This window comes from Triticum aestivum, chromosome 4A (genome assembly GCF_018294505.1).
Source record: "Triticum aestivum cultivar Chinese Spring chromosome 4A, IWGSC CS RefSeq v2.1, whole genome shotgun sequence".
Lineage (NCBI taxonomy): Eukaryota > Viridiplantae > Streptophyta > Magnoliopsida > Poales > Poaceae > Triticum > Triticum aestivum.
Window position 1 is genome coordinate 295,172,313 of NC_057803.1, and position 14,028 is coordinate 295,186,340.

Genomic DNA, 14,028 nt, shown 5'->3' on the forward strand with positions numbered 1-14,028 from the left:
CTACGAGCCTATACGCACTAACCATCTACGTGGGAGTAGTTATGGGTATCCCGACGTCGTGGTATCAGCCGAAGCACTTCAGACGTCAGCGACGGAGCGGCGCGCGCCGGATTGGAACGTAAGCCTGCTCTTGTATTAAGGGGGCTAGTTCTGCTTTCGGCCGCCTACGCAACGTGCAGGTGTGCTATGGGCGATGGGCCCAGACCCCTGTGCGCTTAGGTTTAGACCGGCGTGCTGGCCTCTCTGTTTTGCCTAGGTGGGGCTGCGACGTGTTGATCTTCCGAGGCCGGGCATGACCCAGGAAAGTGTGTCCGGCCAAATGGGATCGAGCGTGTTGGGCTATGTGGTGCACCCCTGCAGGGAAGTTTAATCTATTCGAATAGCCGTGATCTTCGGTAACAGGACGACTTGGAGTTGTACCTTGACCTTATGACAACTAGAACCGGATACTTAATAAAACACACCCTTCCAAGTGCCAGATACAACCGGTGGTCGCTCTACCTCAGGGATATGAGGAGGGGATCGCCGGGTAGGATTATGCTATGAGATGCTACTTGGAGATGCTACTTGGAGGACGTCGACCTACCCTCTTCTGCCTGTTGCAAGACGAAGGTGACCAGAAGCGTAGTCTTCGACAGGACTAGTTATCCCCCTCTTATTCTGGCATTCTGCAGTTCAGTCCACTGATATGGCCTCCTTACACATATACCCATGCATATGTAGTGTAGTTCCTTGCTTGCGAGTACTTTGGATGAGTACTCACGGTTGCTTTCTCCCCCCTTTTCTCCCCTTTCCTTCTTCCTGGTTGTCGCAACCAGATGCTGGAGTCCAGGAGCCAGACGCCACCGTCGACGACGACCCCTACTACACCGGAGGTGCCTACTACTACGTGCTGCCCGCTGACGACGACCTGGAGTAGTTTAGGAGGATCCCAGGCAGGAGGCCTGCGCCTCTTTCGATCTGTATCCCAGTTTGTGCTAGCCTTCTTAAGGCAACTTGTTTAACTTATGTCTGTACTCAGATATTGTTGCTTCCGCTGACTCGTCTATGATCGAGCACTTGTATTCGAGCCCTCGAGGCCCCTGGCTTGTATTATGATGCTTGTATGACTTATTTTATTTGTAGAGTTGTGTTGTGATATCTTCCCGTGAGTCCCTGATCTTGATCGTACACATTTGCGTGCATGATTAGTGTACGATTGAATCGGGGGCGTCACAGGGGCACGGCCAGGGGCGGTGCAGAGCCCCGGGGGCACGCGTCGGAGGCGGGCCGCTGTCAGGGGCGGGCGGCTGCAGGAGCGTACGAGAGCTGCGGTGGCCGCCGCGGGCAGCGCCGACGCAGGCTGCAGGGGAGCCGGGGGGTGCGTCGCCCGCAGCGGCAGCAGTGCGCAGTGAGCACGGACGGGACGAGGGGACAGTGGGACGGCGCGGCGACGGGCGCGACCGAGCGGCCGAGAGCGCGCACTAGGCGACCAGGACGAGTGGGGGGGGGAGGGTGCGCGGTCGAGCGCGACGACAGTGCGGGCACGCAGGTGCGCGGGCGAAGCGCGGGGAAGAGGAGAAGGAGAAGCGCGGTCTTCGGGGGCAAGCGCCCCCGATCCAGATCGGGGGAGAGCGACAGGAACGAGGGGGAGTGGGTGCGGTCGGGGCTCGATCCAGAATTGAGCGAGGGAGAGGGAACGGAGTGGATCGAGAGGTGGGGGAAGTGGGGATAGTGGGGGTGGGTTAGGGTTAGCGGCACATGGCCTATAGGCCAGGCAGGCGTGAGGGGAGTGGGCTGGCCTCGTGGCCCTGTAGCCTGCTGGGCCATGGCCGGGGGGGGGGTCCTCTTTTTTTTAATTTTGTTTATCCTTTTCCTTTTCTTTATTTTTTTTCTTTTTGTTTACTGTTTTGTCTCTTTCCTATTATTTATTATTACCCCTTTTTGTTTTATTTTAGTTTTATAAATCATAAAGGTTGTACCTAAATTAGTACCACTATTTATACCTCTACTACAAAAAGTTTAGAGTTCCAATTAAAATGGTTTAACATTTTAATAACTATAAAAGGCATTCCATTAATTCTTTTGCTATTGTTTATTTATTTTAGAGCATTCAAACAGTTCTAAAGATGTTGGTTTCTCCACCATTACTACTTATGCATTATTTTTCACTACCATAATAATTTGGTTTTAGTATTTGAAAACTTTTATATGTTTACCTTTGTTTTAAATTTGAATTTCGAACTGACACGAGTTCATCCACAGTAACCGAGGTGACGTGGCATCCTTAACGAGGCATCACTGTAGCTTAATTATCCGGGAGTCACAGACACCGCCCTCACCGCCTACTCCGATGCAGACTGGGCGGGCTGCCCTGACACTCATCGCTCCACTTTGGGCTATTGTGTCTATCTTGGACCCTCACTCATCTCGTGGTCGTCCAAGCAGCAGCCTACGGTCTCTCGTTCCAGTGCTGAGGCTGAGTATCCTACGGTGGCCAACGCAGTCGCCGAGTGTTTCGTGGCTTCGCCAGCTACTTCAGGAGCTCTCTTGCCCTGTTGACCGTGCCACGGTGGTCTACTGCGACAACGTCTCGGCGGTCTACCTCTCCGCTAACCCGGTGCGTCATCGACGAACCAAGCATATTGAGTTGGATATTCATTTTGTTCGGGAACAGGTGGCCCTTGGCCATATTCGTGTTTTTGCACGTCCCTACTTCCCAACAATTTGTCAATATCATGACCAAGGGCTTGCCTACGGCGTCATTTGAGGAGTTCCGTTCCAGTCTTTGCGTCAGCCGCGGTGTCGCTTCGACTGCGGGGGGTGTTGAATATATGTGGTATGTGCATATTGTGTATTGGGCCTGCCTCCTAGTTCCTTGTATAGTTCAGGTCCATGGCCCACCTTTGTACATCATATATATGTGCCTATGCACGAAGAGCAATACATCGTGTAATTCACATATTCTACAAGTATATCATGACTAGTTGCATGATCATGCATAACATGGTCATTGAGAATAAGCGTGGACATGATTTAGTCCTTTAGATTACACCTTCTATCGCTTGATGGGCATATGCGTTATGCCGATGAGAAGAGAGGAGCGAATCAAACACTTCATGAAGGTGTACAATGGAATTAGAGACTCCGATGCGCACGATCAACTTCAGAATGATTTGATGGAGGAGTACTGAAAATGGCATGGCGAAAGGGCCACCTATTTGTTTTATTGTACTCCCTTCGTTTTTATTTACTCTGCATATTAGAGTTGACTGAAGTCAAACTTCGTAAAGTTTGACCAAGTTTATAGAAAACAATGTAGACATTTATCATAATAAATCTATACGATGTGAAAGTACATTTAATAATAAATCTAATGTTGTTGATTTGTTATTGTATATCTTAATATTTTTGTATATAAACTTGGTCAAAGTTTGTAAAGCTTGACTTTGACCAAAGCTAATATGCGAACTAAATAAAAACGGAGCGAGTATGTTTGTTGCATTTGATCTTGTGGATTTGATGGATTATGTAATAGTTTGATACTGTGGACATGTGAAAATTTTAAGTTGTCCTTCGACTGTTTTATTTCAATGTATGCGACTGAACAACAGTCGCGCGGCTGTCGGCAACTTTTACATCTTCATTTTGCATCATCTATTGGAGTTGCAGATGTAATTTTTTTTGTAGGTAGAGATGTAAATTTGTTTTACATCTGCGAATTTGTATCTTCTATTGGAGATGCTTTTATGTGCGCCCTTAATCCTGTTCCAGTTGTTTCCAAAAGCAAACACTTTTCACTGTAAAAAAACGTGTGTGCTTTGGCCACGTTTGATCAAAGTTGAAGGAGGGGCTTACCGCAGATTTCGCGCCAAACCACCCCAGCAGCTCCGTTGCTCTCCCCGCCACCGCACTCTCTTGCGCGCTCCAAAATAAGATCACCATCGTTTGCAAGAAACCCCAAAGCTAGGGACTAGAAAAAGAAGAATAAAACATCTTTTGGTGCCGACGAGGAGCAAAATCTGCTTCACGATATGGATCGGCCCAGGAGTTGCGCCTCGACGGATTAGACCAAGCAAGTAAAAGATCCAAGATTCCATGGCGACGGAGCCGCGAAATGATTCTTCATATAAATGTAGGGATGGATTTGGTTGATTGGTTCTACACTTTGTTTTCTCACATGCCATGGATTTGACCTCTCGATGGATTGGCAGCGGCGGCGGTGTCCATGCCCCGTAAAAACGGCTGCGGTGCTAGCGACAAGTCATCGCGTGAGAAGGGCGACGACCTAGTCTCCCCGAGAAGCGTCCTCGAGGGATGCACGACGACGAGCGACGTTGACGCCGCCGCAATGACGGACGAGGCGATGGGGTCGTCGTCGACGATGACGGGCGTTGTCGCCGCGCCGTCCACGCCCGAGCCGCCGCGAAACGACGGGCTTCCGGCCGCCTGGAAGGGTGCCATGGAGGCGTGGAGGTCAAGGACCAAACGCCGCCTCTCCAGCGGCATCCCGTCAACCATGTCGTCGAAGCTCAGGAGCTTGAGCATCCGCGGCAGCAGCAAGTGGCGGTGGCCGTCGGCGGGGCAGGTGAACGTAGAACAACACGACCTGTGCGCGCTGAGGCTATCCTTCCGGACCTTCTCGCTGTCGGAGCTGAGGAAGGCCACCCGCAACTTCTGCAAGGAGAACGTGGTGGGCAGGGGCGGGCACGCCAAGGTGTACCGCGGCCTCCTGTCGGACGGGCAGCTGGTCGCCGTGAAGAAGCTGTCAGCGACGGAGAATGACCGCATGGAGAGCTTCCTGTTGGAGCTGGGGCACGCGGTGAACGTACGCCACCCGAACGTGGCGAGGCTGGTGGGCGTGGGCCTGGAGGGCGGCGAGCACCTGGTGTTCCCCTTCTCACGCCTGGGATGCCTCTCCCGCAGGCTCCACGGGGGCTCCGGCGAGGAGGGGGCCATGCCGTGGGTGGCGAGGTACAAGGTGGCCCTGGGCGCGGCCAGCGGGTTGGAGTACCTCCACGAGCGGTGCGCCAGGAGGATCGTGCACCGGGACGTCAAGCCCGCCAACATCCTGCTCAAAGACGACTACGAGCCACTAGTAACCAACATTGGACTACATTGCATATTTGCATTGCGTCTTGTCTCTATTAATTTGTTTTTGTGTGTGTTAATTTAGCTGTTATTCCCGTGGGTGCTTCTTCAGATATGTGACTTTGGGCTAGCAAAGTGGCTGCCGGCCAAGTTGACGCACTACCAAGTGACCATCTTCGAAGGCACATTTGGGTCGGTCCGTCTGTTTATCTGTCTCATTCACAATCACGTTGATGCAATTTTAATCATCGTCAATAAATTGACTACTTTGTGATTGAGTTTAAGTAACACGGATAGGTGAATGAATGAATTAGATCGTACGTATTGCAATATATGAGGGGGTGTTTGTTTCCAGGAACTTTTTTATGTAGGGACTAGAAGAAGTCTCTCTTAGGGACTTTTTTACCAAACGGGAGGGACTTTTTAGGGACTAAATTAGGCATTTGGGACTAAATGAAGAAGATTCTCAAAGAGAGTATTTTTAGGATTTTTTGAGACTTTTCCAACAATGCCCCTCCATGCACCAATTGGCCCGCCATCCCATGGTGTTGTTTGATTGTTATTTTTTTATATACTAGGGGCAATATGATCATTTAATAACCTCAAGAAAGAGACTAGGGACTTTTTAGTCTCGGGAAACAAATAGGAAGAGACTTTTTAGAACTAAGGACTTTTTAGTTGGGACTAGAAAAAGTCCTAGAACTAGAGAATCAAACACCACCTGAGATGCTGATGCATGTAGATGTACAGATACGTGCCGCCCGAGTACACGACGCACGGGATCTTCAACGAGAAGACTGACGTGTTCGCCTTTGGGGTCGTGCTGCTCGAGCTCCTCACCGGCCGGCGCGCCATCGACGGCAAAAACCACAGCCTCGTTGCATGGGTCCGCTTGTTTCCAGCGTTCAAAAAAACATGGACGTGCATCCAACAGCTTTCATCACCTTTGATGTTTTAATTGTGGGTAGGTACGATCCTTCCTCAGCAGCAAGGACGAGGTCTTGAAGATGGTCGACCCCGCTCTAGGAGGTCGATACGACGTGGAGCAGCTCCGCCGCGTCACGCACGCCGCCCAACTCTGCATCCACACCTCGCCGGCCCAAAGGCCACGGATGAGCCAGGTATTCCCTCCTTTCTTTCCGATTTATAAGGTCCACTTGACTAATGGACTGCATAAAACTCTACTATATAATTTCATTAATCTTAAAATATGAGTTATATATATCATAAATTTTAGCATTACAAAATGTGAGTCCTTTAATGGTACATCAAGTGAATTTGGACCGTTTATTTATGTGATTCAGCTACCCAGATGTCATAATACTAGAGCAAAATTTGGGTGTTATATTAAGAAACTAGATGGCAGCCCGTGTGTTGCTATGGAAATTTGTTGTAATATTTCAATGTTGTTTGGTTGTGCGAAATATAAATATTTAGATTATTAATGCCAGAACCAAAATAACACATGTGACTTATTATATTTGATTATTTATAATTGTAAAAAATGAATATAAGTAGAATAATAGAACAAAAAAATCTCATGCATGATTGCATGTGGTAATGGGTCTTTTCCCATGCATGGTTGCATGTTGAGATGTGATTTATTCCATTTATAATTGTATGGCGATGTGGCAATGCTTACATGTTAAGATAAATAAGTCAGTACGAATGTCTCTCTTAGGTATATAGGATAACCGATTCTTATAATTTAGAGGAGTAAACGGCCTCTTATCTTCAACTCTTTATACTAACTAGTCAATGTGTACGTACAATGCACGTTAATTTGGAAGTATATTAAGTACATGCAGATATTAAGTAGGCTATTATTTGCGTATTATTATGTAATTAGCATTATATTTGGCATGAAATTAACTGCACGCTAAACGTGTTGAACGCTCGACATTGAAGCAGTCTAGGTCATTGGATTGACATGATTGATGGCCGAGATTAATTGGATCTTCCTATTTGGCTCTTTTTATATTCTTATAGATTATAGATTATAGATTATAAATACATATTATAGATAGATTATAGATTCACATCTCTAACGGTGGGCGAACCTAACCGATTCCTTAAATTTAACTCAAACGAATTGACCCCATGTGAAAATCTCTCTTCATTTTCTTCTTCATTCTTTTTCTTCTTTCTTCTTTCTTCTGGCGCGACCAGCTAGAGTTCTCCATCTACAGCAACAGCGAGTGATGTAACTAGGCGGTGTATACATACGCGCCCATGGCGTCAACGACAAGGATGAGGATGTAGAAGAAGATGATTGTGTGGAAGAGAATGGCGATGGCGCTGCTAGCCATGTTGTCGAGCTCCACCACCCTGGTCCTCGCTGGTGGGTGTGCACGCACACGCAACAGCAGTACACATATGCATATACGCACACGCAGCAGTAGCACACACACGTAGCAGTAGACATCTACACCATGTATGATGCCTGCACCAGGTTGCATCTTTCGAGCCACTCGCATATGCGCTCTTTTGCATCGCTCGAGCCTAGCTCAGAAAGAGTGGCCATTCAGTTGTTCCTCTTCAACATCCAATTTTGCAGTGCTTTAAACATTGTGCATGCCAAGATTCGGTGCAGCCCAGCCTACTAAACATCCAATTTTGCATCGCCCGGACTTGGCCTCCTGCAGACTACCAAACGCATTATAAATGTACTCTGCCGGAAGACACACGCGCGTACATGAGCTAGCTTGATCGATTCTCGGCTGCACAAGCACGCACCTACGCACAAGGGAAAACTCATTTATGCGAGACATTGGAGTGACGGAGAAGTTGCAGAGCTGCAAATGTACACGGCCGTGGAGACGAGACCGCCACGAGTTGTGAGTTTGATGGCAACGACGTTGGTGTAGGGTGCCCATCCTTGGGCTCGACGGAGGCGGGAGTGTGCGACATGTGAGCTGTGAGCAAGCGGCTGGCTAGCGGAGGCGGGAATGCGGTGTCGTGGATGGCCCTATGCATCAGATTAGTAATTTGGTTCATTATGATTAATATTGCCGACCTGTTCTTGAACCCTTTGATCAACTTAATACTACAAGTCATATTGTGTAGTATGATGTACCATAAAAAAATCCCAAAAAGATACCATTCAAAGTGTTTATTGGTATATATTTATGATATACAACATGTATTATGTTGGTCAAATTATCAGTCTACAACACACACGTGCGCGCGCGCGCGCACACACACACAACCCCTACGTCACTCCCTCGCAGGGCGTCTCGGGTGGCAACCAGATCCACTCAACCTCGTGCACCCGTTTCCCCTCCACCTCGCTGCGCTGGTGGTCACCTCCAGCAAAGCCCGGGCTTGTCATGACGGGGATTCACCCTTCGCTGCTGCTAGGCTCCTCGGAGGGCCTGCTCGTGGTGGTTGTTCGCCGGCATATGGTCGACTAGCGGTGGCGGTTGCATCGGGGCGGCATACCTAGGCCTGGCAAAGGCGACCTTTCTCTACCGCAGGGGAGGTCGGCCAGGGAGTGGCCCGGCTGTGGTGGCTGGGAGTCATCGATTTCGGGATACCGTGCTCAGTTCTTGCACGAATTGATGGGCACACACTGGATGGGGTTAACCCTCTCCGGCAAGTAACGGTGGTGTGGTGCGACATTGAGTAGTGGGTGACTTAGAGCATCTCTAGCAGTCGGATAAGCCCCTATCTCGTAAAAATTGTTTACGGGCTCCGATAAAACTTTTTTGCGGTACTGCAAGCCCTCCGACGGAATAGATCATGTAAACCCGTCTTGCAAATGTTTTACGGGAGGAGTTCACGGGATTTGTTCCGCGCTAGAGAACTCGCGGTAACGCAAAAAATCATAGGACAAATATTGCCAAGTGCTTGCATATGAATACACGAAATTTATTTCATATATATATAGTCCATCATCACACTAGTTCATCACTTCCAAAACCATGCACAATATACGAGGTAGCAAGTTTAGCCTTACAAATGCGCGATCAAACAAAACAAAAGATGCTCAAATAACCACCGGTCATAGAGAAATCAAGCAACATCCTCATTGTTGCGAAGATCGTTGCCACCACCACCGCCCCTAGCACCTCAATCGCCATCATCCGCATTGACTGGAGAGTGAGGACCACCATCTTCATGAACTTGGACCGGAGAATGAGCGCCATCATCTTCAACTTGGACCGGAGAATGAGCACCACCACCAGCACCACCATCCACATGGTTTGCCGAAGCACCAACCCCACCTCCATCACCATTGCAGAAACCAACACCACCTCCATCACCATTATCGAAGCCACCACCAGCCCCAATGCCAAACCATCCACCACCTCCAAACCCAACACCATTGCCGAACGCTCCACCACCCATGCCGAAGCCACCACCACCAACATTACCGAAAGTTAAACCCTCTCCAAACCAAACACCACCACCGACCATAAGATTTTGAAGTTCCATCTTTCTCACGCACATGATCTCCATTCTTTTCAATTCCCAAAATTCTCTTGTCATTGCATGCATGCCCTCCGGATTCATCTTCATGAACCGGTCCTCCTCTGCGGTTCTCTTGTCCTTCCTCTTTTGCTCGTATAGGGCAATCTTGCACTCCTCGAGGGCACACCTCTTCTCCCACTTCTCCTCATTGTGCTTCTCTTTCTTGTCGGCCATGGCCACTTTAGCATCCCAATGCTTGGATAACATGGTCTCTTTCATCTTTGCCATCTCACCAATTTGATCTCTCAAAGTGATTGCCTCGGCCATCCTCTTCACTCTTGCTCTCTCCTTCTTGTTTCCATCCAGTTTTCCCTTGTTTCTCCCTCCTCTTGGTGCATCACCACTATCATCATCCTTATCTTCCAACTTGATGAAGGCGCCTCTCTTTGGGGAAGCTTCCTTGTCACTCGCCCTCCACTTCTCACTATCCCGGAGCAAGCACCAACATTGATGAAGAGTGAATGATCGGTCATTTAAACCCCTGGTTTTCTTGAAATATTCATTGGTGATGCGATCCTACACATAGACACTGAGGCAAGTATGAGCTCAAACTCTTCATATATATCAACTCAAACAAAGCCAACAAGATGAAGAAATACTCACATAATCATCAATAGTGACGCCACTTGGAGGTGCATTCCGCACTTGCTCCAAGCACCCACTCCAACAGCCACATGTTTTGTTGATGATGTCCCAATGCCCTTGAAGTGACTTCAAGGTTCGGTCGGAAAGGAACGGCCTGATTTGGTGGTATTTGTCCTCGATCATTTGCAAATAATTTCCATAGCTTCGATATTTTCCGAACATGGCGTGAACTGAGACACTCTCTCATGCTTGAATCAAGCACACATCCTCCATCTCGTGTAGTTTCCTGTCCTCAACACCCTTGCATCGTAGTTGGCCTCCTCGGTCACTTGCACTTCATCACCACCATCATTCGCTTGATCCGCTTCCGCCTCGACCTCCATGTGAGGCACATCGAAATCGTCAAGGGGGGCACTCAAATCCATTGCACTCTCGGCCAACATTTCGGTATATGTGGAGGGCACACTTCGGCTACAAAATTTAATGGGTAAAGCTCAAACAAGTGTTCCAAACAGGCTAAGCAAAGATTAGCCGAGAAAATCAAGCAAAAGGGTAAATTTTGTACTTCCCGGATGTATCATCGAACATGTGATAGGCGTGACCAGTGGAGTCGCCATGAATGGGGATGTCAAGGCCAGCGGGAGGCGGAGGAGGAGCCCGACTTCTTGCTGCGATCGCCTTCTTCCTCGGGGGCTTTGCCCATGCATCGGCTGAGTCGGTGGAGATGGTATTATTCCTTCTGCCAGCAACCTTGAAAGAAGGAACCAGAGCGAGGCCGAAAGAGGGTGGTGCCTGCCGGTTGAGCCCCCTTGGATGAGGTGGTTCCCTTGTCACTTCCTCTTCATGGCGGTGGAGAAAGGTGTTGGGGCGGCGCTAGCATGAACTGCCGAGGGAGGCGTAGGCATACGGAGCGACGACATTGGTTGTGGTGGCAGCACATGATATGGGGCACCCGGCGGTTGCAGGTACTCCGTCCAGTCGGTTTTCGGCGTCGTGAGGCCGGACGGCGAGGTCGGAGGCAAGCCTGGAGGAGGTGGCGACGTGGGAGGCGAGAACAGAAGCGGTGGAAGTTGGTTCGTGCCAAGGGAAAGGGGATCCTGCAAAAACAAGGGCAAGTCCCATAGATATGGCAGAAATGGGCTGGGGTTTGTAGTATTCCGCAAAACAATTCGGGATGCTCGAATATACGGGATCTAATCGGCCGCAAAATCGCCGCCGTCCTATAAACTAGCGGTTATTTTGTCAGATGGCTCGATTTACAGGATCTGCTAGAGATGCCCTTAGTCCTAACGTCTAGACAGTGTCTACATTTGCTCAGGTTTGGTTTGCCCCGGCCGAGGCTTTCTGAGGGGGGCGGATTCTGCGCTCGTGGAGTGAATGGAGAGGCTCTGGTGCGGAGGTGGTGGTTATTAAGGGAGGGCGTTGTGTGAGGAGGTCCCAGACGTGGTGGTTCTCATTGGTCGACGCGGTTCTGGCCAGTTTGGGAGTGCAACGGTCGTGGGCTTGCTTTGGCGGCTCATGATTGTGGAGATCACTAGTGCGGTGGCTTGGTGATTAGGTGGTGGCGGTAGGCTAGATCCAGTCGGATCTGACGGAGGATCATTGAAGGGCTTGTTGATGCATGGTGTGAAGGGCTCGGGAGGTTTGTCAGGACGAAAGTCTTTTCTTCGACCGTTGCTAGAACCGACGATGATGTCACTCTCAAATGACGTTTCCTTCTTGTTGGAATTATCGAGGCCATACTCTCAGCCCCAACTTTCCCAGCTTCTAGGGTAACTCTAGATCCATTGAATTGGGCGATGGTGGTGCTTTGGCCTCGTGTCCCTTCTTCGGGGCTTTGTCTATGGAGTTGGCCATTGCCAAGCGGGACCAGTGGAAGACGGTGGCGATGGCATTGGGTCTTATGTGGTAATGATGACAGTGGTGAGAGATGGTAGAGGCACGACAATGGTTGCGGTAATCATCTCTTCTTTGGCGTGTCCATGGAATTGTCTCGGTTTGTTTGTTGTTGTGAAGTTGGAACTGCGACACATGAGGTCCTGGTGGCGACGATTGCCTACAACAGGTGCTTTTTCGGTTGTCATTCACGGCGCTAGCCTTGCATAGTTCTCCTTCATGGTTCTCCTTCATAAACAGGTGTTGAGCCTTGGCATGGTCTTCACATGGCTCCACAGAAGCTCTTTAGAGTGGGTTAGGTCAATGGTTGTTAGTTACGAAGTCAGAGTTGTTGCTCAAGGAGAAGGGACAGTGATGATGATCATGTCAATGTGCTATCTCGACGAGCTCTCTTTGTAGAGGTGTGTTTGTGGTATCTCGTGTGTGCTGCTCGGCAGATTGTGACGTTTGTGCCTAGTTTTCCTAAATTAACTGGCCAGTACTCTTTTGCTTAAATAATGAATGAGGCGAAATTTTTGCCTCCATCTCAAAAATAACTATCACCTGACAAATGTGCTTAGGCTTTACGAGCGGAAATAAAGGATGTCATTTATTATGTAAGCGTAGTCGTGCACTAAATTTTTTTTTTGAAGCTTTAAGTCGTGTTAGGAAAAGTTTCACAAGAATTTTGTAAGGCTATCCAAGTCTTGAAGTTTCCAAAATTAACGCACAGGTTGCAAGAATCCTCAGAGGAGACCAAGAAACCCTGCAACAAATCATGATGCACGAGAGAGCAAACATGACAGAGCTACATGAAATAGACGGCTATGAAGCGCCCGCGCCAAGGACATACCTCCATGATCTCAGTCGCCACAAGGCGCTAGCATTTGACTTCTAGATGGTGCCCCAGGAGAAGATTAAATCTTTTATCAGTCTAGAATCTGCATTAATTTTGCGCACTTGTTTATGAAATTGTATGCATCACTCGTAATGTGCATGTTGCCTAAACGATTGCTAAATTACTGCAAATATGATGTATACGTAGGCCTGGGTTGAGACTTGGGGATATTTTTAGGAGCTAAAATAAACCTGATAGGATTTTTTTAAGGCTGAACCTCCTGACCTCTGTATTTATGGATATTTTTAGACAATCTTTTTTTTTGAGAGAATTTTGAGGCAAATTTATGGATGTACATAGCTAGACCAGACTGCCCGAACTTTTTTTATTGCGGATTCTACTTGGGCCCAATTAACATTCACATGCGCCATGAGTTTCACCGGCCTTGTGATATGTTGTTTTGTCCGTGTGTGTTATCAAACCTTCAACACTCCTCTCTCCTTCAAATTTTACGGAAAATACCAAAGATACCAAGCTAGAGAAATGTGCCTCCCTTTCCCCAAAAAATCTTTTAAAATATCAACCATCGGCCAATAATATACAGAAAAAATAGATCTCACAGAGAAGAGCGGCGCGGCAAGGTGTTTGTTCGCTTCTACTCCCTTGGTCCTAACTAAAATTGAGACACTTAGGGCGTGTTCGGATGCTCTCGCTCCTGGGTTCCGCTCCCGGAGTTGGTGGAGCGACACCGAACATGTAAAGTTCGTGGAGTAGAAAATGGGAAGTGGAGCTGGTCGCAGACAAAAATTGCGGAGCTGCTGTTTCTGAGATCTCAGATCCTTAAATAAAGGCGTTGATAAGAATTACGAAGAAACTGCCACCGTCAAGTGAAAACGGTTCGCATGCCACGCCCAACTCGCTCGTTCATGTTTCCCTGCCCAGCTCCACCTGAATCGCGAGCAGAGCTACCTGCCGAACATCTTTGTACTAGTGCCATTTTCTACAAGGAGCGGCAGTTCTGATGGAGAAGCGGGAGTTGAGGATTCGGTGGAGCTGGCATTTCCGAACAAGCCCTTATTTTAGAATGAAGGGATGGCGGGAGTGGTGTTTACAATGGGCAGTTCTCTCATTTTTTTTAGAACATGGACGTCAGAGACGTCCGGCTTTAAATTAATAAAGCTCTCAAC

General features: G+C 48.6%; 1 protein-coding gene across 1 annotated transcript; it reads left to right on the plus strand.

The window, feature by feature from the left end:
• Positions 1-3,936: 3,936 nt before the first annotated feature.
• Positions 3,937-13,051, plus strand: LOC123081979 (receptor-like cytosolic serine/threonine-protein kinase RBK2). The gene is made up of 6 exons (XM_044504453.1): positions 3,937-4,114; positions 4,194-5,077; positions 5,183-5,262; positions 5,821-5,956; positions 6,039-6,191; positions 12,737-13,051. Exons 1-6 carry the CDS (start codon positions 4,078-4,080, stop codon positions 12,899-12,901), a joined length of 1,455 nt encoding a protein of 484 aa, XP_044360388.1. The 5' UTR covers positions 3,937-4,077; the 3' UTR covers positions 12,902-13,051.
• Positions 13,052-14,028: the final 977 nt, after the last annotated feature.

What these genes read in the sequence shown, in the direction of transcription:
- LOC123081979 (XM_044504453.1), top strand. Translation starts at nt 4,078, where the DNA reads ATGGCGACGGAGCCGCGAAATGATTCTTCATATAAAT. An exon ending in AAGACGACTACGAGCCACTA is followed by an intron (nt 5,078 to 5,182) that starts GTAACCAACATT and finishes GTGCTTCTTCAG; the next exon opens with ATATGTGACTTTGGGCTAGC. An exon ending in AAAGGCCACGGATGAGCCAG is followed by an intron (nt 6,192 to 12,736) that starts GTATTCCCTCCT and finishes ATTAACGCACAG; the next exon opens with GTTGCAAGAATCCTCAGAGG.